Source organism: Grampus griseus (genome assembly GCF_964374135.1).
Source record: "Grampus griseus genome assembly, chromosome: 10".
NCBI classification, from domain to species: domain Eukaryota; kingdom Metazoa; phylum Chordata; class Mammalia; order Artiodactyla; family Delphinidae; genus Grampus; species Grampus griseus.
In genome coordinates this window covers 63,376,396-63,403,555 of record NC_139004.1, presented here as the reverse complement: position 1 = coordinate 63,403,555, position 27,160 = coordinate 63,376,396, and the positions used below count along the sequence as shown (strand labels likewise).

At 44.8% G+C, this 27,160-nt stretch overlaps 2 protein-coding genes across 2 annotated transcripts; both read left to right on the top strand.

Moving 5' to 3' along the window:
• Positions 1-8,632: 8,632 nt before the first annotated feature.
• LOC309828271 (putative serine protease 42) lies at positions 8,633-12,969 on the top strand (the record flags this gene model as incomplete). The annotated part of the gene is given in 8 exon segments (XM_082663522.1): positions 8,633-8,660; positions 8,845-8,973; positions 9,291-9,454; positions 9,456-9,499; positions 9,501-9,563; positions 10,103-10,365; positions 11,263-11,423; positions 12,733-12,969. Coding segments are annotated over 8 exon segments (1,089 nt in total).
• A 10,202-nt stretch (positions 12,970-23,171) lies between these two features.
• On the top strand, positions 23,172-26,930 carry LOC309828270 (serine protease 44-like; the record flags this gene model as incomplete). Its single annotated transcript, XM_082663521.1, is given in 7 exon segments — positions 23,172-23,195; positions 23,338-23,398; positions 23,401-23,679; positions 24,082-24,238; positions 24,925-25,190; positions 25,960-26,123; positions 26,694-26,930. Coding segments are annotated over 7 exon segments (1,188 nt in total).
• Between the last annotated feature and the right edge of the window lie 230 nt (positions 26,931-27,160).

The window sequence follows — 27,160 nt, the reverse complement described above, 5'->3', positions numbered from 1 at the left end:
TGTCATTGATTTCTGGTTAATTTTCGGCTTAATTTCCTTTTTGATTGTTCACTGTTAGTGCATAGAAATGCAACAAATATTTGCACGTTAATTTTGTATCCTGCAACTTTTCTGAATTCATTTATTATCTCTAACGTTTTTTTGTGGAATCTTTAGGGTTTTCTATATATAAGATCCTTTTGCCTAATTGGCTGGCTAGAACTTTCAGTACAATGCTGAGTAGAAGTGGTGAAAGTGAGCATCCTTGTCTAGTTCCTGATCTTAGGGAAAAGCTTTTAGTCTTTTGCCATTAAGTATGATATTCATTGTGGGTTTTTCATATATGGCCTTCATCATATTGAGGAAGTTTCTTTTTGTTCCTAGTTTATTGTTTGTTTTCTTTTTTGATCATGAAAGGGTGTTAAATTTTGCCGAATGCTTATTGCCTCAATTGAGATGACATGTATGTATATGTATGTGTGGTGTTTCTTTTTCTTCTTTGAACATGTGTAAAATAACTATTTTGAAATCTTTGTCTACTATGTCCAACACATGGGGCCCCTCGAAGACCCCATAAATTAAGTTTCTCCTATCTGCTTCTTTTCCTATGTATTGGTTAAACTTTCCTGTATCTTTTGCTGACAAAAAATTAATCAATGGTCAATCTAAGAAAGAAGTAGAAAATTTTATTTCAGCCAGCCTAAGGATTATAACCTGGGAGACAGTTTTTCAGAAAGTTCTGAGGGGGCTTCCCTGGTGACGCAGTGGTTAAGAATCCTCCTGCCAATGCAGAGGACATGGGTTCGAGCCCTGGTCGGGGAAGATCCCACATGCCACGGAGCAACTAAGCCCGTGCGCCACAACTGCTGAGCCTGTGCTCTAGAGCCCGGGAGCCACAAGTACTGAAGCCCGCATGTCTAGAGCCCGTGCTCCGCAACAAGAGAAGCCACGACAATGAGAAGCCCACGTACCGCAAGGAAGAGTAGCCCTCGCTCGAAGAAGAGTAGCCCCCGCTCACTGCAACTAGAGAAAGCCCATGTGCAGCAACAAAGACCCAACACAGCCAAAAATAAATAAATAAAATACATAAAATAAAAAAAAAGTTCTGAGGACTGTTCTGCCTGTTAGAGATCAAAGCACAGTTATATAAGATTTTGAGACAAAGTTTTATGCATCAAAGTCCCATATTGGGGGCTTCCCTGGTGGCGCAGTGGTTGAGAGTCCGCCTGCCGATGCAGGAGACACGGGTTCGTGCCCCAGTCCGGGAGGATCCCACATGCCGCGGAGCGGCTGGGCCCGTCAGCCATGGCTGCTGAGGCTGCGCGTCTGGAGCCTGTGCTCCTCAATGGGAGAGGCCATAACAGTGAGAGGCCCGCGTACCGCAAAAAAAAAAAAAAAAAAAAAATCTCATATTGACAGTTTACATAGTTCACCAAGGTGAGTAGTGGGTTATTGTGAGCCCTTACAGGATTGAGAAAGGAATGTTATCTCCTAAGGAGTTACCTTCTGGTGCCAGGAGGAAATTGGTTTTCTTTTGGCGAGTAGGTATTCCTGTGTCTTCTGAGGAGAGCTAGTTAGTGTATAATGCAGATGCACAATGCACACTAAAGGGGAGGGGGTAGTGGCTCAAACAGGCAGAGAGAGAATTTTATGTTTAAAATTTTTCTGGTCCTGCCTTAAAAATAATTTTATTTCATCACTTTGCATGTCTTGTAATTTTTTCATTGAAAAGCAAATGTCATAGCAAATCGGGATACTGATTCCTGCCCACCCAGGACTTGTGATGATCATTTGTCTATTTGTTTAGTACTTGTGTGAGATAATTTTGTGAAGTCTATTTCCGCCTCAATTTGCAGCCTCTGATATCCCTGCTTAGGTTTTTTCCTTATTTTTATATTTTAGCCTGGCTTCCGAGGGTTAACTCCTGGATCACTGTAAGCTAGTACTCATTGGTCAATGGTTGTGTGTAAGCCCCTTTGGTCAGTTTTATTTTCACTATTTATCGTTGGAAATGTGTGTGTGTCTTGGAGACGGCTTTCACCATTTAGGGAATTTACTCTCCCCTCCGCCACCACATGTTCATCCAATGACTAGAAACTTGGAAATTCCCTATCCATTCATTCTTGAAAAGACAGAGGCTTGGGTATGTGCACCGTCTCTCAGCCTACTAAGGATGAGTGTGATTTTATTTTTAAGCTGGGTTTATTAGGAGTTGCCCCTGCGTCAGAGAAGCTCATTGTGCAGCCAGTATTTGGTCAGAGGTTGTGCTTAAATCCACTGCACTAGCAAGGTTTCTGCACTTTGCTGATCTGTGTTTGGTTTGGAAAATACATTTAAATTTGCTCTACTTCCTGCTCTTATTGTTCCTGAGTTGGTGTAGCCTAGTGCATGCACAGTGTTTTAAGACCCCTGGGGATGAGTGTGATCCCAGGAGAACTCTTCTTGGCTGCTTCTTTCACTGGTTTTCTCTGTTAAACTTCTGGTTAGTCTGCTGTTTCACTTTTTGTTGCTAGTATCATGGAGCTACTGACCCTCTCTTAACTGCTCACCAGGAAGATCTCTGTTGTTCTTAACAACTCCATTAGGCATGAATTTCTCCACCCTCTGTTCCAAATAAATTCAGCTATTTCAAGCAGAGTTGCAGAGCATTTCTTTCAGCCTGCCTATCCTGGGCAGAATGTTTGTGCTATTGTACCAGAGCTAGGGATGGGGATGGCAGCCTGTTTCTCCTGGAATGAAACTCCTGTTCTATTAGTGGGTAATGGGGAGAGAGTTGGTATCTCACTTGCCCCTCCCATGGAACTTCTGCTCTATGAGTGAGCTGGGATGGGACAATTGAAGACCCAGTATTCTTAGCCTGCTGTGCCTGGGGTAGAGCTCCTGCTCTATGAGTAGGGGCTAAGTGAGGGAAGGAAGCTCTAGTCCTCTTGGTCATGCCTTCTAGAACAGAGCTTCTGCAAAATGGTCTTGGGAGAATGAAAGACACCAGCTATCTGCTTCTCCTGGGGTGAAACCATAGCTGGGGGAGAGGGAGACCCCATTGTCTTGGCCACTTGCCCAGAACAGAGTTCCATAATATGAAGCTAAGGAGTAGGGATGGGAGCTGGTCGTGGCTCAAATACCACAGACTCTCGCCAAGAACTCTTGGTTCTTACCAAGAATTGTTAGATTTTCTTGCATAAGTATTTCTCAATTTTCTGTATGCCCTTAGGACAATTTCCATAGAACTTAAATAGTTATTTTTAAAAAAATAATTTTCACCAGATAAATAGCTTTCTCTCTGGAGAGAGAATCAACCGAGTTCCTCATGCAGCCATTCTAGAAGTCCAAAATAAAAGTTTTAAAGTCTGTCCAAACATTTGGCAATTTTCAAGATATTTTTCTATTATTGGTTTCTAGTTTAATACTGTTATAATTTGAAGACATATTCTGTACAATTTTAATTCTTTCAAATTTGCTATTATTTGTTTAATGGCCCTGTAATATGCTCTATTTTGGTGTATGCTCCATGTACACTCAAAAAAAGGTATATTGTGTTGTTGCTAGGATATAGTATTCTATAAATGTCAGTTAGGTCTAACTCATTGATAGTGTTTTACAGATCTTATATATACTTAGTAGCTCTCTGTATACTTGTTCTATCAATTATGAAAGACATGTTAAAGTTCCAAATTCTAATTGTGGTTAGAATGTCTTTTTCTGCTTGCTCTGTAAATTTTGAAGATCTGTTGTTAGCTCCATTTAGGATCCTAACATATTTAGGATTTTGTTTATCATTATGCAATTAATGTCTTTATTTATCCCTGACAATATTCTTTGTTCTGGTGTTGACTTTGCCTGATAGTAATCTAGCCATTTCCTCTTTTGATTAGTGTTTGCATCATATATCATATTCTATACTTTCCCCCATTACCCATCTATATTTAATGTGGGTAAATAGTTGTGCTTTTTAAAAAATATCCTGTCTGACAGTCTGTCTTAACTCATATAATACAACATGAATGTGAATTAATAGAATCGCTAATTCATCTAATAGATTCATTTACCTTTGGTGTAAGTATTGTTATTGTTGGATTAAAATCTACCATCTTGCTAGTTGTTTTCTATTTGTCCCATCTCTTGTTTCTCTTTTCCTCTCTGCTTTTCTTTAAATTAATGGAGTTTTTTTTTTTTTTTAGAATAATTCTATATTTATTTATTTATTTATTTTTGGCTGTGTTGGGTCTTCGTTTCTGTGCGAGGGCTTTCTCCAGTTGCGGCAAGCGGGGGCCACTCTTCATCGCGGTGCGCGGGCCTCTTCACTATCGCGGCCTCTCTTGTTGAGGAGCACAGGCTCCAGACGCGCAGGCTCAGTAGTTGTGGCTCACGGGCCTAGTTGCTCTGCGGCATGTGGGATCCTCCCAGACCAGGGCTCAAACCCGTGTCCCCTGCATTGGCAGGCAGATTCTCAACCACTGCGCCACCAGGGAAGCCCATGGAGTATTTTTTATCCTCACTATTGTCTTACTTATTATAGTTTTTTAACTTTTCTCTAGTTTCCCTTGAGTTTACAGTGAATATCTTTAGTTAATTGTCCTCTTTCTTCAAATAACAGGATTAGTTTTTTAGGTAGTGCAAGGGCCTTATAACAATATCTCCCATCCTTTATTAGTTTTCTATTGCTATCTATACTATGGTAAAATCACTTTGATGATAAGTAATGTTTTTTGAATCACAAGTTATATCAAGCTACTTAAAAAAAGTCCCTGTGCTGTCCAAAATTAAAACAAGGCGGAAGACATGCATTTCAACACACATTTGGAGTAGATATATTTTCTGAGCTTTCTGCTACAGTTCGAGAAGCAGTTTTTGGACCTTAATTAAGCAGTTTTAACCTACCTTAAGCAGTTTTTGGACCTTATGCAAAGGACATTTACATATTTCAAAAATCCACTTAACATTGCAGTTGAGGAGCTTCCACCTAAACTTCAATGAAGTGATTAATTTGCAATGTAATGACAGGATAAAAGGCACATATCAAGAGAAAAATCCAAAAGAACTCAATAAATGCCTTCCAAGTGAAGATTTTTTTTTTGCTCAAAGCCATATGTTCATAGATTAATAGCAGCATTTGATGATGGCACTTATCTGCATGAAAAGACACTCTTAAAGGTGAAAAGCATATGGGCTTCCCTGGTGGCGCAGTGGTTGAGAGCCCGCCTGCCGAGGCAGGGGACACGGGTTCGTGCCCCAGTCCGGGAAGATCCCACATGCCGCAGAGCGGCTGGGCCCGTGAGCCATGGCTGCTGAGCCTGCACGTCCGGAGTCTGTGCTCTGCAACGGGAGAGGCCACAACAGTGAGAGGCCCGCGTACCGCAGGAAAAAAAAAAAAAAAAAAAGATGAAAAGCATAGGGACTTCCCTGGTGGTCCAGTGGTAAAGAAGCTGGCTTCCAATGCAGGGGACGCGGGTTCGATCCCTGGTCGGGGAACTAAGATCCCACATGCCGCAGGGCAACTAAGCCTGCGTGCCACAACTACTGAGCTCGTGCGCCTCAACTAGAGCCTGTGTACAGCAAACTACAGAGCCCACGCACCCTGCAGCCTGCGCCCCACAACTAGAGAAGGAAAAAACCCGCATGCCACAACCAGAGAGGTCTGCCCGCCGCAACTAGAGAGAAGCCTGAGCAGAACGCACGGGATAATGAAAAGATCCTGCATGCCTCAACAAAGATCCCGTGTGCTACAACTAAGACCTGACGCAGCCAAAAAAAAAAAGATGAAAGCATAAAATATAGGGTTGGCCAAAAAGTTCTGGCCAACCCAATATCATTACAGTTCACCATTAACAGAACATTTACAATTGATTTTGATGATAGAGAATGCTAACTTTGAACCCCAATTAAGTAAAATGTTATTCCTCCCCTCTCCAAAATTTCAGTCTTCTCATTAGTAGATTTATATTATAAAATATTATATCCAATTCGTATTATTACTGTTTTTGAGGAAATGGTTCCTTCTTATAAGAAAACCTACATAATATCCTTAATTTTATCTTATGGTTGGCAAATTCTAAAATATTTGCTATCTGGCCCTTTATAGAAAGTGTTTATGGACCTCTGGACTAAAGCCTTCAAATATATTCATCATAGCATTTAAAATTCCCCGTGTGATAGTTCCAAAATCCATGTTATGTCTTACTTTAGTTCTGTTGATTGGTTTGTCTCTTGAAAGAGTGTTGTTTATTTTTTGTTTGTTTGTTTGTTTTATTGTGTGTCTTGTTATTTTTGGTTGAAAGTTAGCCATCTTGTGTAGAATAGTAGAGACTTAAGCAATACTATTTATGTCCAGAAATGGGTATGTCTTTTCTTTAGTAGGGAGTGTTGACATAATTGTGTCCTGATTGTCTCTGATTTTTGTTGTTGCTATGGTTACCCTCAATATGCAGCAGGCTTCAAACTCTTCTAGTGTTATTTTTTGCTTAGAGTGGTAGCTGATTTGTTGGAGAGTTTTTCTCAGTATCTTCTCCACTCTCACCTGTCTGTCCTCTCTTTGTGCCTGTGTCTCACAGAAGATGTCTCTCCATGCTTTTACTCTCTCTTCTAGCAATAGACTGCTGTTACTTGTTCCTGGACACTTGCTAGTGGAGGGAGGAGGTGGGGCATTCTTTGTTGTCCTGATTCAGCCTCCCTCTTAGGCAGGTGCTATATTCTTGGCTCTCAGAGAAGAGGCCTTCTCATTGACCTTGACCCTCTCGCTGTATAGCAGATCTCTATAAGTCTGGTCCAGGAGAGTTTCCTGCTCCTCCCCCAGGGATAGAGGTTATTTTATGTTCTCTTCACCCAGCTACAGTAGGCTTTAAACTGTGTCCTGAAAATTACAGTTTTATGCCCTTCCCCTAGTTGCATAAGGCAGCATCTCCTCCTCTTCCTCCTCCTTCTCCTCCTTCTCCTTCTTCTTTGGCAGCACAGGGGGAGAGGAAACAGTATAGAAGGACCCAGCCCAGACTTCATACCTTTCCCATAGTGATTCCTGCTTACCTCTCCAAAGACTGCACTGTAATTAAGGCTTACAATTTTTTTAAATTAATTAATTAATTTATGGCTGTATTGGGTCTCCGGTGCTGCACGCGGGCTTTCCCCAGTTGCGGCGAGCGGGGGCCACTCTTTGCTGCAGTACGTGGGCTTCTCACTGCGGCAGCCCCCCCTGCTGTGGAGCACAGGCTCTAGGCGCATGGGCTTCAGTAGTTGCAGTGCGTGGGCTCAGTAGTTCTGGCTCACGGGCTCTAGAGCACAGGCTCAGTAGTTGTGGCGCATGGGCCCTGCTGCTCCGCAGCATGTGGGATCTTCCCGGACCAGGGCTCGAACCTGTGTACCCTGCACTGGCAGGTGGACTCCCAACCACTGCGTCACCAGGGAAGCCCCAAGGCTTACAATTTTAACTTCTCAGTTTAAAAACTTCCTTGACTTTCCTAAAATATTTTCATATGCCTTATAACTGCAGGGTTGATGTAGTTGATGTAGTTGATAATAAGATGTAGTATCTGATCTTTTGGCTCACTGAATTTCAACATAAATTTAATTAAGAGCTTCATCAGAACTCTTACAAAAAAGTTAGGGCATTGATTGGGAGTGAGACCCTGAAAGTTTACATGGGAATACATTTGGATAGATTTAGGACACCCTTACCCCCAGCCACGTTGAACCACTCTTGCTAACAGAAACAGCGCCTCCTCCCATTTGATAAGGCCGGCCATCTCCACCTTAGAGACACTGCAATGACTTCATGTGAGTAAATTACATTATAAGGGCATACCAATTCTCTGCCTGAATCACCCCCGTCTTCACTGCCTCTAGACCTAATAACTAGAGTAAGATCCCAGCACGCTCTAGGACAGGTGCAAAGTATAACCCAGGGGTAGAAGGCTTCCTCACAAAAAGAACTGCAAGATTTTGCTGATCTACATTGGAAGGAACAAGGGGTATATATATAGGATGGGATTCAGAGGATTCTTGATTGGGAAGGCTTAGTCCCAAATTTATCAACAGTACACTTGCTAGAAATTTGGAATTCAGTTTGCTGGTTCAGGCAGGTGGGAATGATTCTACATGTTTACTGGGTTGTTTTAAACCTGAACGCAGTAGTGGACCACACTAAAGGAGATTGATATGTCAGAAATTCCTTGGCCTAATGTGGAGAAAGGAATGCAAAGAGAGAGGGCTTTAGAGAATAACCCCTTCATCAAGACATTGAAAAATAAATTGTGAGGGGAACACCCATATCCTCGAAAAACACTGTAACTGGCTGTCCTCTTTTGGCTGGGGAAAAGTGGGAAGTACTGGAACTCAAAAGTTGTTATTGTTGTTTTTCCCCTGACTTCAACAGGGATGATGAAACCCAGAGAGGCAGAGGCCTGGTAGAAGCACTTATGCAACAAAGACAAATAGACATCAGGGGCATAGAGCTAATAAGAATGGATTGACCTGCGGGTCTCTTTGGTGGTGGCTCATTTTTACAGGCGTCCCCGTGACTGAAATTGCATAGCAGCCAGCTCCTTTGTCCAACCCACATCCACTTCATCTGTAGTCCCCCTCCCCGCGAATCTAGGTTTGGTGAATGAGGCCCTGCCTTGTGGAACCGTTATGGAGAATTAAGGCTCCTCAGCTAGTTCCCAGGATGCCCATCCTCACCAGCTCCAGGCCAGGTACCACACCAAGAAGGGCAGGGGCGTCAGAAAGCGCCCGCCTTTTAGAGCCAACGTTAAATTGGAAGGTCCCTAGCAAGGACAGTCTCCTCAGATGTACCTTACCCCTCGGACCTGGGCAGTGTTCTGGCTGGACACAGTCTGGCGTGAGGATCTGAGAGCGCAACCCTGCACTCTCAGGCAGGAGACTTCGTGGGCAGGGGCACGCAGAGCGCTGAGGCCGTCGCCGAGCCCGTGGCATCCCCGGGCAGCCCCTGCAGCCTCCTGGTCTGGCTTCTGCTCCTTCAGCACTGGCTCAGGGAGGCCCCAGCGGGTGGGTCAGCGACGTCCTCGCCCACTTCACCCCTCTCGGGAGGCGGCCTCGAGGACCCCACGGCGGACCAGCCAAACCCTGGAGGGGGCTCAGGGAGCCCCTGGGAACCCCAGGTCCCCTGGGGCTCCGGGAGCCCCCAAGTTGGTGGAGTTTAGGTCAGGTGACTCTTCGCATTGGCCTTCCGGAGGGGCGGGCTGAGGCGTCAGGGTGGGGGCCGGTGTTCCCTGGGAGTTTGAGGGGATCGGGGTCTGAATTAGTGCAGCCCTGCTGTGGAGCCTGAGGGAGACGTGCCTCGTCTGTGGGTCCATGGCCTGCAGACTTGGAAGCGCTGCCCTGGAGCCTAGGAGGACATGGCCTTCTCGGCTGTCCGAGGGGCTCCAGGGAGACAGGGCCTGTTTCTTTGAGGTTCTCCTTGCTACCTGTCCTCACCCCATCATGTGGCCAAGTGTTCCTGAAAATCGTGGGAGGAAATCAGAGTGAAAGAAGGGAAGTGGCCCTGGCAGGTGAGCCTGAGGGTCAGTGGCAGACGTGTGCGGAGGTTCCCTCATCTCAGCTCAGTGGCTGCTGACTGCAGCCCACTGTATTTTAAGGTGAGTAATGACAAGTGGAGATGTGAGAGTTCTGGAGTCAGTCCTGCCCTCCTCAGATACCCACTAGTTTCTGCTGCCCTGCAAGTTGATAAAAACCCAACTCAAACCAAAGCACACACAATAAAAGTGGGAGGGATTCTGCGCTGGTAGTCTTGTTACTAGGAATACTAGTTTGGTGAACAAAACCAATTGTTTGGGAGAGCAAACCAATTTTTTTTTTTTTTTTACATCTTTATTGGAGTATAATTGCTTTACAATGGTGTGTTAGTTTCTGCTTTATAACAAAGTAAATCAGTTATACATATACATATGTTCCCATATCTCTTCCCTCTTGTGTCTCCCTCCCTCCCACCCTCCCCATCCCACCCCTCTAGTGAGCAAGCCAATTTTGAGAGTCATTAGGAGGGTTTTTTGGTGATAGGGTTGTAGCGAGAGTGGTGAGAGAGGTTGGGGCCCCATTGGGAAACAGCTGATATGTGTGGAAAGGCACAAGGGATGCTTCCCAGGGTCTCTGTGAGGGACATGTCCTCCTCCCACAGCTGTTACCGCTGCAGTGTCATGATGGGAGATCGGAGTGTCTGTGGTGAAATCTCAGGGTTGGTGGTTCCTATCAGCCGAGTCGTTGTTCACCCTCAGTTCTCAACACGTGGAACTGTTAAATATGACCTTGCTCTTCTCCGGCTCTTCTACCCTGTAAATTTCACTGGGGTCATCCAGCCTATATGCATCCCTGAGAAGACTTTCCAGGTGGAAGCTGGGACCAGGTGCTGGGTGACTGGATGGGGCAAGCAACAAGAATTCGGTGAGACTGTGAGGCAGGAAGTAACCTTGGGCAGAGGGAGGTAGCCTTATCCCTGGAGTAGGCGACAACACTAAAGGGAGGGGTAGGGAAGCACACCACCTGGCAGGTGGGTTAGGGGGCAGCCAGGCTAATGGTTCCCGGTTGGCTTGAGCCCAGAAATTGGTTGAGATCTTTTGTTGCCACACAAATATTTGATGGCAGCCGTTTAAGCAAGGCACCAGTCCTGGGACCTAGAGCTGCTCAGGAGAAGAAGAAGTACATGGGTGAAGTCTCCTGCAGATTTGTGGGGAACTGTGCCTGGTTGGTTTGGGGGCATTTTTAGGTTCCCTGGGGACAGAGCCAGATGCTCTGGAGTTCTCTCCAGGGTGGATTTCTGCTCAGGGGGTGATGAGCTGTCTGCCAGGCCGAGCTGTCCCTCGCTGGAGGTACCTGCCTTGGTGCCCAGGGACTTTCCTGTCCTTGGAAATGTTGGCAGAGCTCGTGGGCCCCAGTTGGTGAGGCTATAGGGCCTCCTGTCTCTGGGAAGAGGCTGGATTGTTCCTTTGGGTACTACCTGTCTGAGAGTCTGTGATTCTGCTTTAAAGTAAAGACACTTTGCTGATGCACTGGACACCTTTCATTATTAGTATTGATGCACAGAGTGACAGATGCGTGGTTATCATTTCTCAGGCTGGTAAGGCCTCGCCTCTTCCTGTCCTGATCTGTTCTTCCTTCTCTTGTCCTGGTTTTGGTTCCTACCTTCTCTTCTCCCCACGTCAGCTTTGGGCTTCAGTTTCCTCTGCTGTCAAATGGGGACAATATCCTCTGTGCTGCCTTCTTCAAGGGGGATTCAAGGTGTTTGGGGGCTTACTGTCCCCCTGTGCAGATCTACCCACTGCTGAGTTTCTTTGTTTGTAGGTGGCCCATGTGTCTCAGTCTTCCTCTGGGAGATGGACCAATATATCATCTACTATGAAGAATGTAATGGGATGATCCAGAAGGCCATGCCAGCAGATAAGGATGTAGTACTGGAAGGAATGCTGTGTGGCTATAATAGTATAGGAAACGATTCTCGTCAGTTAAGTTCATGGGTCTCTTGCCACCTCCGCATTGAGGTTGTCCCCTCAAAGTTTCCTCATTCCCCAGTGGCAGGGCCTGGGTTATTTGCCACCTCCTCTTTCAGCCTTTAATTAAGGAGATTCAGGGGAGAACCCCTCAGGATGCCCCTGAGCTGGCCTGGCCCGTTCCTTCAATAGGGAGCAGCCCTCGCATCCTGGGCGTGCTGCCAGGGTGTGGTGAAGTTGGGGGTGATGATGATAATAATGTAAGTTCCTATAATTGAGTTCCCTCTATGGCGACTTACTGTGCCAGTGTGAGCATTCACCCACATTAGCTCAGTTACCCAGCTCACAACCCTGCAGCATAATTATACATATTATTAAACAGATGTGGTCCCTACAAGACATAAGTTCAAGGTCCCCCTGGGAGTGCCTGGGCCCACAGTCTTCCCTTTGCACCAAGCAGCCTTTCTGAGCAGGGGGCATCTGAGCCAGGTCTTAGAGGATGAGTATTTGAGTCCTGGAAAGAGGAGAATGTCACTGTTGGGAGAGGGAACAGCAAGTACAGAGGCTCAGAGTTCTGAAGAACGTGTCATGTTTAGGGAATGTGTTTCAGGTCTGGAGCAATGAGGTGGCAAATATGGCCAGAGAAGGTGATTGGAATCAGAATATGTGTGGCCTGCAATGCTGTGCTATGTTTCTCGTTCCTGTCCATGCAGGACTGTAGGCCAGGAGTTTGTTTTCACCATGTAGGCAATGGTGTTGAGCCCCAGGCAGGACCTGGGCTGGTGGGGAGGTGAAGGGGTTGTGTTTGAGGTTGAGTCATCAGTTCTTGGTGACTGACTGCCTGTGAGGGTGCGGGTGAGGGAGAGCTTGAGGAGGACTCTGAGTTTCTGACTGAGCTGGTAGATGGGGGGCCACCAGAGCAGTTTTAGCAAAGGATGTGCAGTGTTTGCGTGAGCTGGGGTGACTATGTGGGATGTCTGAGAGTGTAGCTTAGAATATGGAGGGAGCTGGTTATATGGTCAGGAGCTCTAGAGAAACTTTAGGCTAGGTGTAAGGATTTGGGAGGCTCCATGCAAAGGGGGTATTCAAAGTGTTTAACAACCACTGTGGTATAGGAAATGACCAGTCATAATATCCTCAGAGGATACTAAAGTTTTCCAATTGACTATTCAGTTCTCAGTTCTCAAAATCAAGAAATCTGGGCCTGGGAGATGGCTGGGGAAGGCCCACAGGTGCCTGTCTTTCAGCACCTTGCAGTGCAATCAGCCTGCCCTGAAGTGGGTGCTCTTCCATTCCTGCGGTTTGCTTCTTTCTCTTTTTCCAGGGAGATTCTGGGGACCCTCTGGTCTGTCAGTATAATACCACATGGGTCCAGATAGGGATTGTGAGCTGGGGTGTCAGCTGTGGTTGTAAAATTTCACCTGGAGTTTTTATGGATACTGCCTTCTACACTAAGTGGCTAGTTGCAGTGGTGAACCAGGCTACCTCTTTGTATCCAGTGGTGCTCCTCATCCTACTGGTGTGTCTGGTGCTGCCTCTGGGCATCCTGGCGACCCTGTGATCACCCTGGCCCACACCCCCTTCTGTTTCTGAGACTCACACTAGCCCTGCCTCTGACCTCCCACTTCTACTCAATGCCCTTTCCTCAATTTCGTTTGGGATCCACTGACCCTGTGGAGATCCACATGACAGAGAGTGGCAGCAGGAAAGGAACCCTGGAAGTTTCCCGGCCTGGTGATGCAGGAACCTGCCTCATCCACACCTACACCTTGGCTGTGCTCTGCCTGCCGGGAAGAAGTGGGTGAAACCATCCCAGCTGATGGCCAGTGACCTGCCAGGTGATGCTTCATGATGCTTCAGCCACATCTTGGAGAACATCTAGCAAAGGAGCGACATCATCTCCAGTGAAACAGCGTTAGACCTGACACTTTATCAAACCAGTCCGCTTGGTGATTGTTGGGAGAGAGTGAGGAGGCATCACTATGTCCACATCTGACTCAGCTGTCTGGCTTGGGAGAAGGTCCCCTGCTGCCCAGTGTGGATGCATCTGTGAGTGTCCAGCCTCTGCCACACAAGCCCTCCTGGGGCAACTCAGTCTAGGAACCCCCTTCCCAGTGCTCCAGCGGCCACATCCAGGCTCACTGCAAGTTGTGTTGAGGCGTCAAGGAGTGCAGAGATTTCTGATGTCAACTGAATAAATGTTTGAAGAGTCGTGTGTGTGTTCTCTACTGGTCTGGGATCACTGAAGAGAACTTACATTTAGCTTAGGAAAGTGTTTGTGATCCTTTTTAAACCCTGGAGTGATGTGATGTGATGTGAGTTGACAGGTAGCTTTAGCAGTTGGGTCCTGCTGCTGTGTTCCTCATAGCCATTAGCATCTCTGCAGGGAACTTTGTGGATGAGTTTCCTAGCCAATGCATCTGGGAAGGAGGAAGTGAGAGAGACTGGAAGCAAGAGAGGGGTCAGGGCATTGGGCCCAAACATCAAGCCCTTTTTCTGTGTGTTTCTGCTGCTCCCCTTCTTGGTAAATAGAGTCTTGAGCACCAGACTGCCTTGGCCAGGCTATGGAGAACGACACTGAGACTCAGGGAGGGGACAGGTTGGGGTGCTTACTGTGTCTGTGCTGGCTTATTTCCTTCATTACCATATCGTCCCAAATTAGCTCTTTGTCATGATGCAGAGCGCTTCACTTTTCCTTGATTTCTTTCGTGAAAGTTTGAGGTTGCCTTTTTTTAGGAGAGGATTAGCGCATTTTGCATATGGGAAGAGGTGCAAGTGAATAGTTAGGTGAATAAAAAAGTGGACTGGGGTAAAGCTTGATAATCCTCTCTTGTGGCACCTTTCATCCCCTTCCTTCTGGGCATATAGTGGATCAGAATAAAGAGTACATTTCCAACGTTCCCACGTATCTAAGTTTGGCAATAAGTTCTGACCAATAAAGTATAAACAGAAATGTTGGGTATGAATTTTGGAAAATATCCTTAAAAGGAGAACAAGCCCTTCATCACCTTCTTCTTTCCTGGCTAGAATGTATACATGGTGACTGGAGCTTGTGCAGCTATCTTGGGACATGAGGAAGATGTTAAGGGTATGGAACAGAAATTCAGAAGGAGCTTGACTCCTTGGATTTTATAGGGCTGCCATCACAGCTCTTTATGCAAGAGAGAAATAAACTTCTCTTTTAATTAAGCCACCATCACCTTCAGTCTCACTTGCTCACAGAAAAACCTCAATCTAACTAATTCAGTTGATATTATCTGGAGCTTTATTTCTGGATTGTTAGGAATATAAGTTTTTAAAGTCATTTCTTATTTAGACTAAATTCTTCTTTATTCCTACTTGGCTGTATGCCATTGCTTCCTTCTCTATTCATATTTATTTATTTATTTATTTTTGTGGTACGCGGGCTTCTCACTGCTGTGGCCTCTCCCATTGCGGAGCACAGGCTCCAGACGCACAGGCTCAGCAGCCATGGGCCTAGCCGCTCCGCGGCATGTGGGATCTTCCCGGACTGGGGCATGAACCCGTGTCCCCTGCATCGGCAGGCGGACTCTCAACCACTGCGCCACCAGGGAAGCCCCTCTATTCATATTTTAAAATTGGTAAGGTTAAAACTTTATATTGATAAATGACTGTATTATCTCAATGCATTTCTGTATTATTTTCTTTATTGAGGTATAATTTATTCATAGTACAATGCACACATTGCACTGTACAATTTTATGAGTTTTAACAAATGTATACCCATGCTAACATCACCCAAATCGTGATAGAGAACATTTCCATCAATCCAGGGTGTTCCCTTATATTCCCTTCTATCATCCCCTCCCAGAGGCAACCTTTGTTCTGTTTACTGTCAGATTAGATTTGCAGGTTATTGCATCTCACATTAATGGAATCATACAGTAAGTGTTCTTTTGGGTCTACCTTCAACATAGGTAGGGAAAGTTTTTGTCTTCTTTTTTCTTTCAGTTTTATTGAGATATAATTGACATATAGCACTGTATAAGTTTAAGGGATACAGCGTAATGATTTGACCTATATACATCATGAAATGATTACCACAGTAAGTTTGGTGAACATCCATCATCTCATATAAACACAAAATTAAGGAAATAGCAAAATAGTTTTCTTTGTGAGAACTCTTACGATTAGCTCTCAACAACTTTCACATATGGCATACAACAGTGTTAATTATACATATCATGTTGTACATTACATCCCTAGTACTTTATCTTTTTTCAAAAATGTATTTATTTTATTCATTTATTTATTTATTTTGGCTGTGTTGGGTCTTTGTTGCTGCGCGCGGGCTTTCTCTAGTTGTGGCGAGCGGGGGCTACTCTTCGTTGAGGTGCGCAGGCTTCTCATTGAGGTGGCTTCTCTTGTCTTGGAGCATGGGCTCTAGGCACGTGAGCTTCAGTAGTTGTGGCATGTGGGTTCAGTAGTTGTGGCTTGTGGGTTGTAGAGTGCAGGCTCAGTAGTTGTGGCACATGGGCTTAGTTACTCCACGGCATGTGGAATCTTTCTGGACCAGGGCTCGAACCGCTGTCCCCTGCATTGGCAGGCGGATTCTTAACCACTGTGCCACCAGGGGAGCTCACTTATTTATCTTATAACTGGAAGTTTGTACCTTTTGACTGCCTTCATCGAATTCCACATATTGTTTTTGAGATTCATCCATGTTGTCATGTGTATCATCAGTTCATTCCTTTTTATTGCAGAATAGTTACCCATTATGTGAATTTTCCACAGTTTGTTTATTCTCCTGTTGATGGACATTTGGGTTGTTTCTCGTTTGGTGTTATTATGAATACAGCTGCTGATAAACATTCTAGTACAGGACTTATTGTGCCTATATGCTTTTGCTTCTGTTGGGAATAAACCTAGGAGTGGAACTGCTGGTTCATAGAATAGATGTATGGTTAACTTTATTAGAAATTTCCAAAGTTTTCCAAATTAGTTGTACCGTTTTATACTCCTACTAGCAATAAATGAGACTTCGACTTGATCCACATCCTCATCGGTAGTTGATGGGGATTCCCAGTTCTAATAGGTATGAAATGGTATCTCACCGAGGTTTTAATTTTGTATTTCCCTGTAACTAATGGTATCAAGCACCTTTTCATATACTAATGCTCATATGTATATCTTCTTTTGTGAATCATCTTTTCAATTCTTTTGCTCATTTTAAATCAAGATGCTTGTCTTTTTATTGCTGGGTTGTAAGTAGTCTTCATAGATTCTGATTAGAGTCCTAAGTCTGTGATGTGCTTTTTTCACTTTTTAACTTGAGGTTGCAAAATTTTTCTTCTATTTTTTCTCCTATGAGCCTTATAATTTTAGCTTTTACATTTAGGTCTATGGCCTACAGATTTTGGGGCGCAGAGTGAGATAGGGAACAAGGTGTAGTTTTCTCTATCTTTAATTTTTATCCAGTTCCATTTGTTGAAAATACATTTATTTTCACATTGATTTGCATTTGTACTTTGGTAAAAATTAATTGGCAGTATATATGTGCATCTTTCTGGACTCTATTCAGTTCCTTATCTATTTGTATATTCTTACGTCAACTTCACAGTGTCCTAGTTATTACAGCTTTGTAGTTAGTCTTGAAATTTGATAGTGTTATACCTCCAAATTTGTTCATGTTTTTCAATCTGGATCTTTTTTTGTAAAAATTGACAAGCTGATTCTAAAATATGTATGGAAAAGCAAAGGACCTAGAATAAATGAAATAAAGAACTACTGGATGTCAAGACTTAGTATAAAGGTATAGCAATCAAGACAGTGTGGTATTGGCATAAGGGCAGACATACATATCAGTGGAACAGGATAGAGAGTCCAGAAATAGATCCACATGTATATGGCCAGTTGATTTTAACAAAGGTGCCAAGATAATTCAACTGGAGATAGGATAGTCTTTTTAGTAAATGATGCTGGAACAATGGGACATTTGTATACAAAAATAAAATAAAGTGACTCAATCCTTACCTTGCATTATTTAGAAAAAATACTCAAAATGGATTATAGAACTAAATGCCCTTGAGTAGGCAAAGATTCTTTATATAGGATGCAAAAAGCATGAACCATACAAGAAAAAAGAAAAAGGTTATATCAAAACGAAAATCTTCTGTTCTTTGAAAGACACTGTTAAGAAAATGAAAATAAAAGCCACAGACTGGAAGAAAGTAGCAACAATGGCTACTCAAAGACTTATATATGAATGTTCATAGCGTCTTTATCCATAATAGCTTGAATCTAGAAGCAACTCAAATGTTTGTCAGCAGATAAATGATAGCCACTGAAATACTACTTGGCAATCAAAAAGAATAAACTGCTGTTATACACAGGAACATGAATGAATTCAAAAACATTATGTTGAGTGAAAGAAGCCAGACCTGAAAGAGTACAATAAAGTGAAAAGACAAATCATGATTGTGAAATGATATTTGAAACACACATTACCAACAAAGGATTAGTATACATAAAAAAACTGAACAAAAAATACTTTAAAAGCAGCTCAAATGTAAAATTGAGTAGATGTTATGAACAAACATTTTATAGAAAGAAGGCACAAATGATAAGTAAAGATATGAAAATATACTCAACTTCAGGGAAATGCAAATTAAAACCATAAAAAGATTAATTTTATGCCCATCATGTGGGAAAAGCTAATAACTGTGGGAATAACTGTTGAGAAGAATGGGGATAATAGAAAGAGTCACACTGACAGTGGGAGTGTAATTCGGTAAAACTACTTTGAAAATTGGCATTATAAACTAAAAAATACAAATGAACATATTTACACATGAATCGTTGACATCGAAGGTCATAACTCAGAAGACACAGGTAATTCAAAAGACACACATTGAAACAGAGGACTCCTTATCAAAAGTGAAAATATACCATGAGTATGTATAGAAAACCAGTTGTTCTACTTTTTTGAAAGACTGGAATTGTTAAGAGTTAGCATTTCGTTCAGCTACACTCTTAACCCTCCTACATCTAACATCCTCAGCAGGTATTTAATAGTTTCTCCTTTCAGATCAGAATTCTTGATCACTTTAAAGGCCCAATGAGGTACCTCTCTCAATTTAGACTGGTAAGCAATCTTCCCAGTTAGGAGAACAATTTTGGACTTTCTTAATGCTGGTGGGGAACTGTCCCTCTCCACACATTAGTCCTTTGTGACTTCTTTGATGCAGGCGCTGTATCTTCGTTCGATGGCCTTTAAGATTCCTCCCGTAGGTCAACAACAGTATGAGCTTTAAAAGCTGCCTTAACTTTTCAGACACTTTTTACCTCCCTGCAGGTTTCCAGTTGCAAAGCAGAGAGAATTTTCAACTCAAACTACCAAGCACTTATGTCTTAAGTAGCCAGAGTAGTAATGAGAAGGAAAGGATGAAGACTCCCAAACTCTCCAACCTTTTTCCTTCCCTACATTTCTAAGTGACTGCCTCTCTAAGAAGTCAGGATTCCCAGAGCAAGCAAGATAGGAAGAGGAGGGAGTCACCAAGGAGTCAGATTCCAACTCCATTACCAGATTTTTTAGGAATTTGTCAAAACCTGGGCTAACCCCAGGCTTTGAATTAAGCTTTTTTTTTTTTTTTTTTTTTTTTTGCCGGACGCGGGCCTCTCACTGCCGTGGCCTCTCCTGTTGCGGAGCACAGGCTCCGGATGTTCAGGCTCAGCGGCCATGGCTCACGGGCCCATTCACTCCGCGGCACGTAGGATCTTCCCAAACTGGGGCACGAACCCGCATCCCCTGCATCGGCAGGCGGACTCTCAACCACTGCGCCACCAGGGAAGCCCTAAGCATTTTTTTAAAAAAATCAAAAAACTGAGGTGAACGTTTCAGGACACCAAGAGACCTAGAGATCAGTCTAAGCTCTCTGTTTATCTATTTAAAAAAAGAAACTCAAAGTTATATTGTAGGGCAATGAAGAAATATCCAGTGTGAAGTTTGATTTCCCATTATAAACAGCTAGAAAACTAGATGGAGTAAAAGAAACGATTTTTCAGACATCAGGACAATAGGCAGCATTAGCACAGTGATCCTGGAGAGAAGGAAACAAGTGAGACGAACCCTGTAACTGTCCTGGATTCCTAAGCAGAGGCAATTTTCAGATGGCACAGGGAGAGAAACCCAAACAGAACATGATGGTATCACGAAGTTAAGGAGACAAGAGATTGGAGTTCAGGAAGGCTAGGTATCTGGAGTTTGCAGGTCAGAATACTGTAGAGAAGTGTTGGTAAACTATGGTTTATGGGCCAGTTCCAGACATAGCCTGTTTTTGTACTGACCTAAGGATGATTTACACCCTTTTTTTTCTTTTCCCCGGTACGCGGGCCTCTCACTGTTGTGGCCTCTCCTGTTGCGGAGCACAGGCTCCAGACGCACAGGCTCAGCGGCCATGGCTCACGGGCCCAACCGCTCTGCGGCATGTGGGATCTTCCCGGACCGGGGCACGAACTCGTGTCCCCTGCATCGGCAGGCAGACTCTCAACCACTGCACCACCAGGGAAGCCCAGATTTACACAGTTTTAAAAAGTTTTAAAAAAAGAATATGTGGCAGAGTCCATGTGTGGCCTGCAAAGCCTAAAATATTTACTGTTTGTCTCTTTACAGAGAAAGTTTGCCAATCCCTGCTGGGTAGGATGGAGATATGCAGAGAAAGAACTCCAGAACAAGGCAGAACAATCCCCTTTAGTCTTTGGCTGAATACTGATCTGTACACACGTAGGTTAAATTTCCAGGAGGCTAGGCAAAAGAACAAAGAACATCTGCCAGGGAACTATAAGGTGAACCAGCCTCAGAGCCCACAAGGCACTAGGAAACATTCCAGTTTCATCCATCCAGAGGGGAGGGACTTCACTGTCTACTCAGGTTATCAGTAGAGACCCTGCAAGGCTCACACCTTAGTATTAAGGCTGAGGTAACCCTAGAGTAAAGGCACACTTAACAGAAGACAGCTGGGTTATCATTCTCTTCCAAAATGTATTTTTCTGGTTGAAGTATATGAAAAAACCTAGTCTCACATAGATATACAGCTGGAAAAGGGAGGAGTATTTTAATAAACTTTTCAAGTAATTGAGGATTTAAAAAAATCATTTTATAATACACCAAAACTTGACAAGTGGTAGTTTTTTGCAATGTGGAATATGAAACTTTTTGAACTTTTTGTACTTATTACATTGAAATCCATTGGTCTACCTTTCACTCCAAATGGATCTTTTGAAGCTATGCATAATTTTGTAAATCATTGAAAAATATTGGTTCACTTAGTTATGCAGAGTTTCCAAATGTTGACACGTTTCATTACACAGTATCAGAAAATCACATTCACTCATATTACCACTACTGTGGTCAGAAAAGTATTTAATTATCGGAAAGCTGTTGAGCTCATGGTAGCAAATATAAATTTTCCAAAATTCAAATTCTAACCTCTAAGCTCAAATTTTATCATTGCCAACAAGTACTGTCAGTTGTTTTCTTCAAAGTTGCAGACTCTAACTTTATTTTTGAGAATATGTCTGCCAAATATGCGTCTAAATAACTGCAGTTTATTAGTCACTCTTGTGAAGGACCATGATGTCCCATGATGAAAGCAGCTAATTCAGCTCACAACTCAAACAATTGTACAGCTTGCTTGAGTTAACATCCAACTTCTTTATACAGCAGCAGTGCTTTGTGCATAATTGTCATTTCATTACACACAATCTTAAATGTGGATTAAAGGGTCAGTACTTAATAAAATTAATAATTTTTACTTCTCCATCAAGGACATTTGAAAAGTGAATCTGGACTGATTGATTCCAGGAGTGGGATATCACCCTTGTCATTATGCTACAATATGTAAGACTGTCTGGCTGGAAGACTCACTCTGTGTGTCTTCCTCTCCTTGCTAGCTTTGAAGAAGCAAGCTGCCATGAGTCCTACAGCCAAAGGAAACGAATTCAGGCAACAACTGATCGAGCTTGGAAGCAAACTCTTCTCTAGTCGAGTCTCCTGGTGGATGAGAACCCAGCCCTGGCTGACACCTTGATTGCAGCCTTACAGAAGACCCAGGTAAGCTGTACCTTGACTCCTGGCCCCCAGGAACTGTGAGATAATAAACGTCTGTTTCTTTTAAGCCACTGAATTTGTGATTATTTGTTACAAAGCAGAGAAAACTAATACAGAGGCCATTCCCATATGTGATAAAGCCTCTAGCTTCTGTATAATGAAGTTCATGATAGTTCCGGTGGGTCTTTTAATCATGTACCTACTTTGCACCTTCCTGACCAAAAAGCAGGTCCTTATGTCTAAGGTGATGTTACTCAGGATTCCATGATGGTAAGTCAGACCTTCCATGAGTCCACTGATAGTGGTGTCAACAAAGGCATTATAGGCAGGCAATGCTAGCTATATATAGAATATATATGTGTATATATAACCCCTGAGTGTGTATATATAACCCCTGAATAACTAGTGCAACAGTAGTCTACTTTCAGCCGGCACCAAGATTTTGAGCCCGTCTGTGAGCCAGGGCCAGGTTTTTTCTTCTTTCATCCGTTGGTCATAGGATACACCCTATCAGGCTATGGGTGTGAACTGATGGAGAATTGTTTCAATTCAATACAAATAAGTGACATGGGGGTCTAGGCCTTTTCTCTGCACAACTTACTTGTGTCTTCAAGACTGCCATGATCCAATCCCAAATGTATCACTTCCAGTGGGTCATGAATTGCCTTTTCCAACTGAGTTTACGACTTAGTGAATTTGGCTAAATTTCCATCTTATGATAGGAGGTGCTGGTCTCTTAGTCATTTAATGTCCCATGGTCTGTCATTTAGTTTCTTTTTAGGATTCAGTAGTGTGCCAGGAATTGCTTTTCAAAGGATATACAGTTTCTTTGCAGCAGAGAGTATGGTCGTGCTCCAGAACTGTAGGGATCTCTTCTGTGACTCTCTAATTAGGACATAGCAGACTCCTTACAGCATTTTAATTCACCACAGCAAACTCTAGCACCATAGGATTTGCCAGGTCATATAGACCTAGTGACATGGCTGCTTATATCACAGTCTGACTTTGTCTCTTGCCGGAGAAACTGCAAAACATTGTGGCCACTTTTATGTATGTCATCTAGGTTAGTCTCCTTTTCTCAAGATTAAAAAATTTTATCTCATTCTTTTTTTGCGATGTAAGGTAATATATTCACAGGTTCCAGGGATCAGAATGTGGATTTCTTTGGGAAGCCATTATTCTGTCTACTACAAGGTTGTTTCCAAATGTTGGCTAGCATGAATTTAGCCACTGTAAACATTTGTAAATGTATTTGTGTGTGTGTGTTTGTGCATGTGTGTGTGTACATAAATCTTTATTTCTCTGGGATAAATGCCCAGGAGTACAATTACTGAGTCATATAGTAATTGTATGTTTTGTTTTATAAGAAACTGTTGATCCGTTTTCCAAAGTGGCTGTAATATTTTATATTCCTACCACGGTGTATGAGTGATCCAATATCTCTGCATCTGTGTCATTATCGGTGTTGTCATTATTTTTAAATTTTAGCTAGCCTGTTAGATGTGTGGTGATATTTCACTGTGGTTTTAATTTGCATTCCACTAATGGCTCTTTTCACGTGGATGTTGATTTTTTAAAAGATGTCGGTATCATTTCTAACTCAATGGTTAGTAACGTTCAACGCAACATTTATATTGAGGAATTAAAATTTTTACTGCCAACAAGAAGGGGAGGGAAACGCCGGTAAAGGCCTGATGCAGCCCTACAGGGAGTTCCGGGTACATCTCTGTGCGGCGGTGGCGCGGCTGCCACTCTCTGTGGCCAGCGCTCCGAGGCCCCGTCCGGTCCAGGCCCTGAACCTCAGATGACCCCACAGGCGCCGGGGACCAGTTTTCCCGCCCAGCCGTTTCCCGCCAACAGGAGGGCAGGCGCGGAGCCGCCGCGAGGGGCCGCTGCAGAGCGCGGAGGCGACCAGAGGTACCATGGCGTCCCGGGGCGTCCTCCGCAGCGGCGGCGGATCCCTGGGCCTCCTGGTCTGGCTCCTGGTCCTTCAACCTCGGCTCAGTGAGGCCCGGGCGGGCGGGGAGGGGGCGCAGGGCTGGTCGGCGCTGACCTCAGGCTCTCCACCCATCTCGCGGGGCGGCCGCGAGGACGCCAGGGCACGCCCGTGGAAGCTGCCTCCTCGAGGGCTTCCGGGAACTTCGGGGGCCACGGAATCCCGTATGACTGCGGCAGCCCCCGATTTGGTGGCGTTTACCCTAGGTGACTCTGATTCTTACAAGGCTCTGACACCTCCACATACACCAGCACCAGGAGCGACCAAACGACCACAGCTCTTTCCTTCAGGTGATGTTTCCGGGCCAAGCCCTGCGGCAGAGAACTGGCCTAGTCTGAGGGGCATGGGCCCCAGCCCTGGGGGAGGAGGCTCTCAGGGGGACACGAATTTTCTCTGGGGGGGTCTGAGTGGACCCAACCCTGTCCTTGAGATCTGAGAGGACATGACCGTTTTCTGAGGAGTCTTAGGGGATACAGACCTGCCCTGGGGGTCGGAGGGGACATGGCATTGCTCTGAGGGTTCTGAGACTTCTGAGGATTATCTGGCTCCGGTCGTGGTGGCGTCAGCGGCTTTACTTTCAGTCCTGTCCCTTCATTGACCTGCTCTAGTGTGTGGCCATTGGACTTCAAGGGTAGTTGGCGGAAGGCCGGCCCCAGAGAGGAAGTGGCCTTGGCAAGTCAGCCTGCAGATCAATGATAAACACATATGCGGAGGCTCCCTCATTGCCAGTTGGTGGGTGCTGACCGCGGCCCACTGCGTATTTGGGTGAGTTTTCGGGGTTCCAGGCTTGGGCTTCTGGTCAGGCTGTGTGACCTGGAGCCAGTCCTGACCTCTTCCTGAGCTTCCTCTTCCTCATCTGAAAAAGAGGGTCACAGTCCCTGACTATAGCTCTTCAGGGTACAGTCAGAGGTAGGTGATGTTAGGGCCCTTGGTAGCCTGGAAAGTCAAAATGCAAAATCAAGTTCAAAACTACTTTTTTCTAACCCTGTGCTGAGTAGCCTTCAAGCCAAGTGGCAAGAAGCGGGGAGAGATGCAAGTTGGGAAACAGTGTGTGGGCAGAGACGCGTAAGAGGGAATATTTACGGGGAATAGAATGTAGCTGACCAATTTGGCTAGCTCAGTGGTCTCAAACTCGAGTGAGCACGGGAACACCTGCAGAGCTTGTTAAAACAATAGTTGCCCATCCCCAACCGCAGAGTTTCTGATTCAGTAGGTCAGGAGTGGGACCTGAGAATTTGCATCTCTGACAAGCTCCCAGCTGACGTTGATGCTGCTCATCTGGGGACCAAACGTTGAGAATCACTGGATAGAGTGGCCAGGGGTCCAGGAAGGGATGTGGTCGGGAGGGAGGGAGGGAAGTGACCGATAAGTGGCTTTGGAGATAGGACCAGGCTGGGAAGAACCTAGAAGATGTGGAAGGGGAGTGTAGAGCCTCGAAGATCTCTCTGCAGCCATGTGGAATACACAGTGAAGATGGGAGACATACGCTTGATGCATACCTCCAAAATGGCAATCAAGGTCCCAGTCCGAGACATGGTTATCCACAAATATTTTAATCCTATTGGAACAGTGGGAAATGACGTTGCCCTTGCTCTGCTTGCCTTCCCTGTGAATTTCTCCTCGAACATCCAAACTGTGTGCCTCCCTGAAAAGGCTTTCATGGTCCAAGCTGGTACAGAGTGCTGGGTGACTGGCTGGGGAAAACTAGGTGAAAGAGGTGAGACTGTGAAGCAAGATGGCAGCAAACTCGGGCCAGGGAAGGGGCTGCCTGGTGCCCTGGTGTTGGCCTACAAGCTAAAGGGAGAGACAGGGAGGCAATTTTCTAGCAAGTGGGTAAGGGAGGAGGGTGGAGAAGATGCTGGTGGGAGTAATTTGATGGTTTTACAAATTTTTATTAGTATGTCAGGACCTGGGGGCTTGAGTGACAAGCAAAGTGGGTTCTCTCTAGGGTGGATTTAAACTCAGGAGGTGTTGATTTGTCTGCTAATATGAGCTGTCCCAAACTGAAAGTACCTGCCTCGGTGGATAGGGAGCTTTCTGTGAGTGAGAAGAGTCCAGAGAACTCCTCTGGATGAAAACTGTGGAGCCTCCTATCCCTGGGGCGAGACTGGATTTGGTACCTTTGGGGCATTGCCTGTCTGAGATTCTGATCCCGCTCTAAACTAAAGATGCTTTTCTGAGGTACAGGACACCTGTCACTATTACTGATGATACTCAGAGTGACAGACACTTGGTTTTGACTTCTCAGGTTGCCTCTTCCTTTCCTGATCTGTTCTTCTTTACCTGTCTTGGTTTTGATTCTTACCACTTCCTCTCACCATGTCAACTCTGGGCTTCATTTCCTCTAGTGTCAAATGGGGACAATATCCACTACCCTAAGAGGGCATCTGTGTGTGAACACACTGTATTGAGACCCAGAGTGGGTACCAGGGGCTCCTGTTTTGTCCCACTAGGCAGATCCACCTACTCCTAAATTCTCTCTACAGAACCATCACAGGCATCTACACTACTGCTTCAGGAGGCTGAGCTAAGCATTCTTCACTATGAGAGATGTAATGAGGTGCTCAAAGAAAAGATGGAAAGTCGATTTGACATGGTCAAGAAGAGGGCTATCTGTGGTACCAGCCCCACAGGGAAGGATGCCTGCCAGGTCAGTTCATGGGCCCTTTGCTGCCTCTGCATTTTGGTTGTCCTCCCAGATGTTCCTCATCCACAAGCAGTAGGACCTACGTTATCCGGCAGCACCTCCATTCACCTGTCTTCAAGTTAAGAGGATTAAAGGGGACAAGCCACCAAGGCTCTGCCAGGCTGGCCTGACCTGATCCTTCAGTAGAGAGGATCTGATGCTGCCTAGAGGGAGACAGGGGAGGAGGGGAGATTCAGGCATGAAATACCAATAATACAAGTCAAGTGACAGGAAATGTATACAAGTAAGGACTTTATTCATTATTAATATCTCAGAGTACATACATTTTCTTTGAGAATATTCAATTTTTTGTATACAATTTATTGATGACATATACAAATTTTGTTTGTAAAATTTTTTCAACTCTCACGTGTCAGATTCATGGAAACCTAGGGCTGGTGGAGCCTTGGTGGAGCCTTAGTGGAGCCTGGGGAGCCCCATGCATTCCAATTTCCCAGCAACTTGCAGTGCATTGAGCCTGTTATGATGTTGATTCTCTTCCATCACTGTGTTTGTTTCTTTCTCTTTCTCTAGGGAGATTCTGGGGGTCCCCTGGTCTGTCAACTTAATGACTCATGGGTCCAGGTGGGGATAGTGAGCTGGGGCATTGGCTGTGGTCGCAGAGGGTATCCAGGAGTTTTTACAGAAGTGAGTTTCTACAAGGATTGGGTCGTTGCTAAAATCAGTCAGGCTTCTCATATAGACTCAGCAGGCTACTTCAGCCTAACGCTGTGTCTGGTGCTGCCTCTGGGCGTCCTGCCGACCCCGTGATCACCCTGGCCCACACCCCCTTCTGTTTCTGAGTCTCACACTAGCCCTGCCTCTGACCTCCCACTTCTACTCAATGCCCTTTCCTCAATTTTGTTTGATCCACTGACCCTGTGGAGATCCACAGGACAGAGTGGCAGCAAGAAAGGAACCCTGGAAGTTTCCCGGCCTGGTGCTCCAGGAACCTGTGTTGTCCACACCTATGCCTTGGCTGTGCTCTGCCTGCCGGGAAA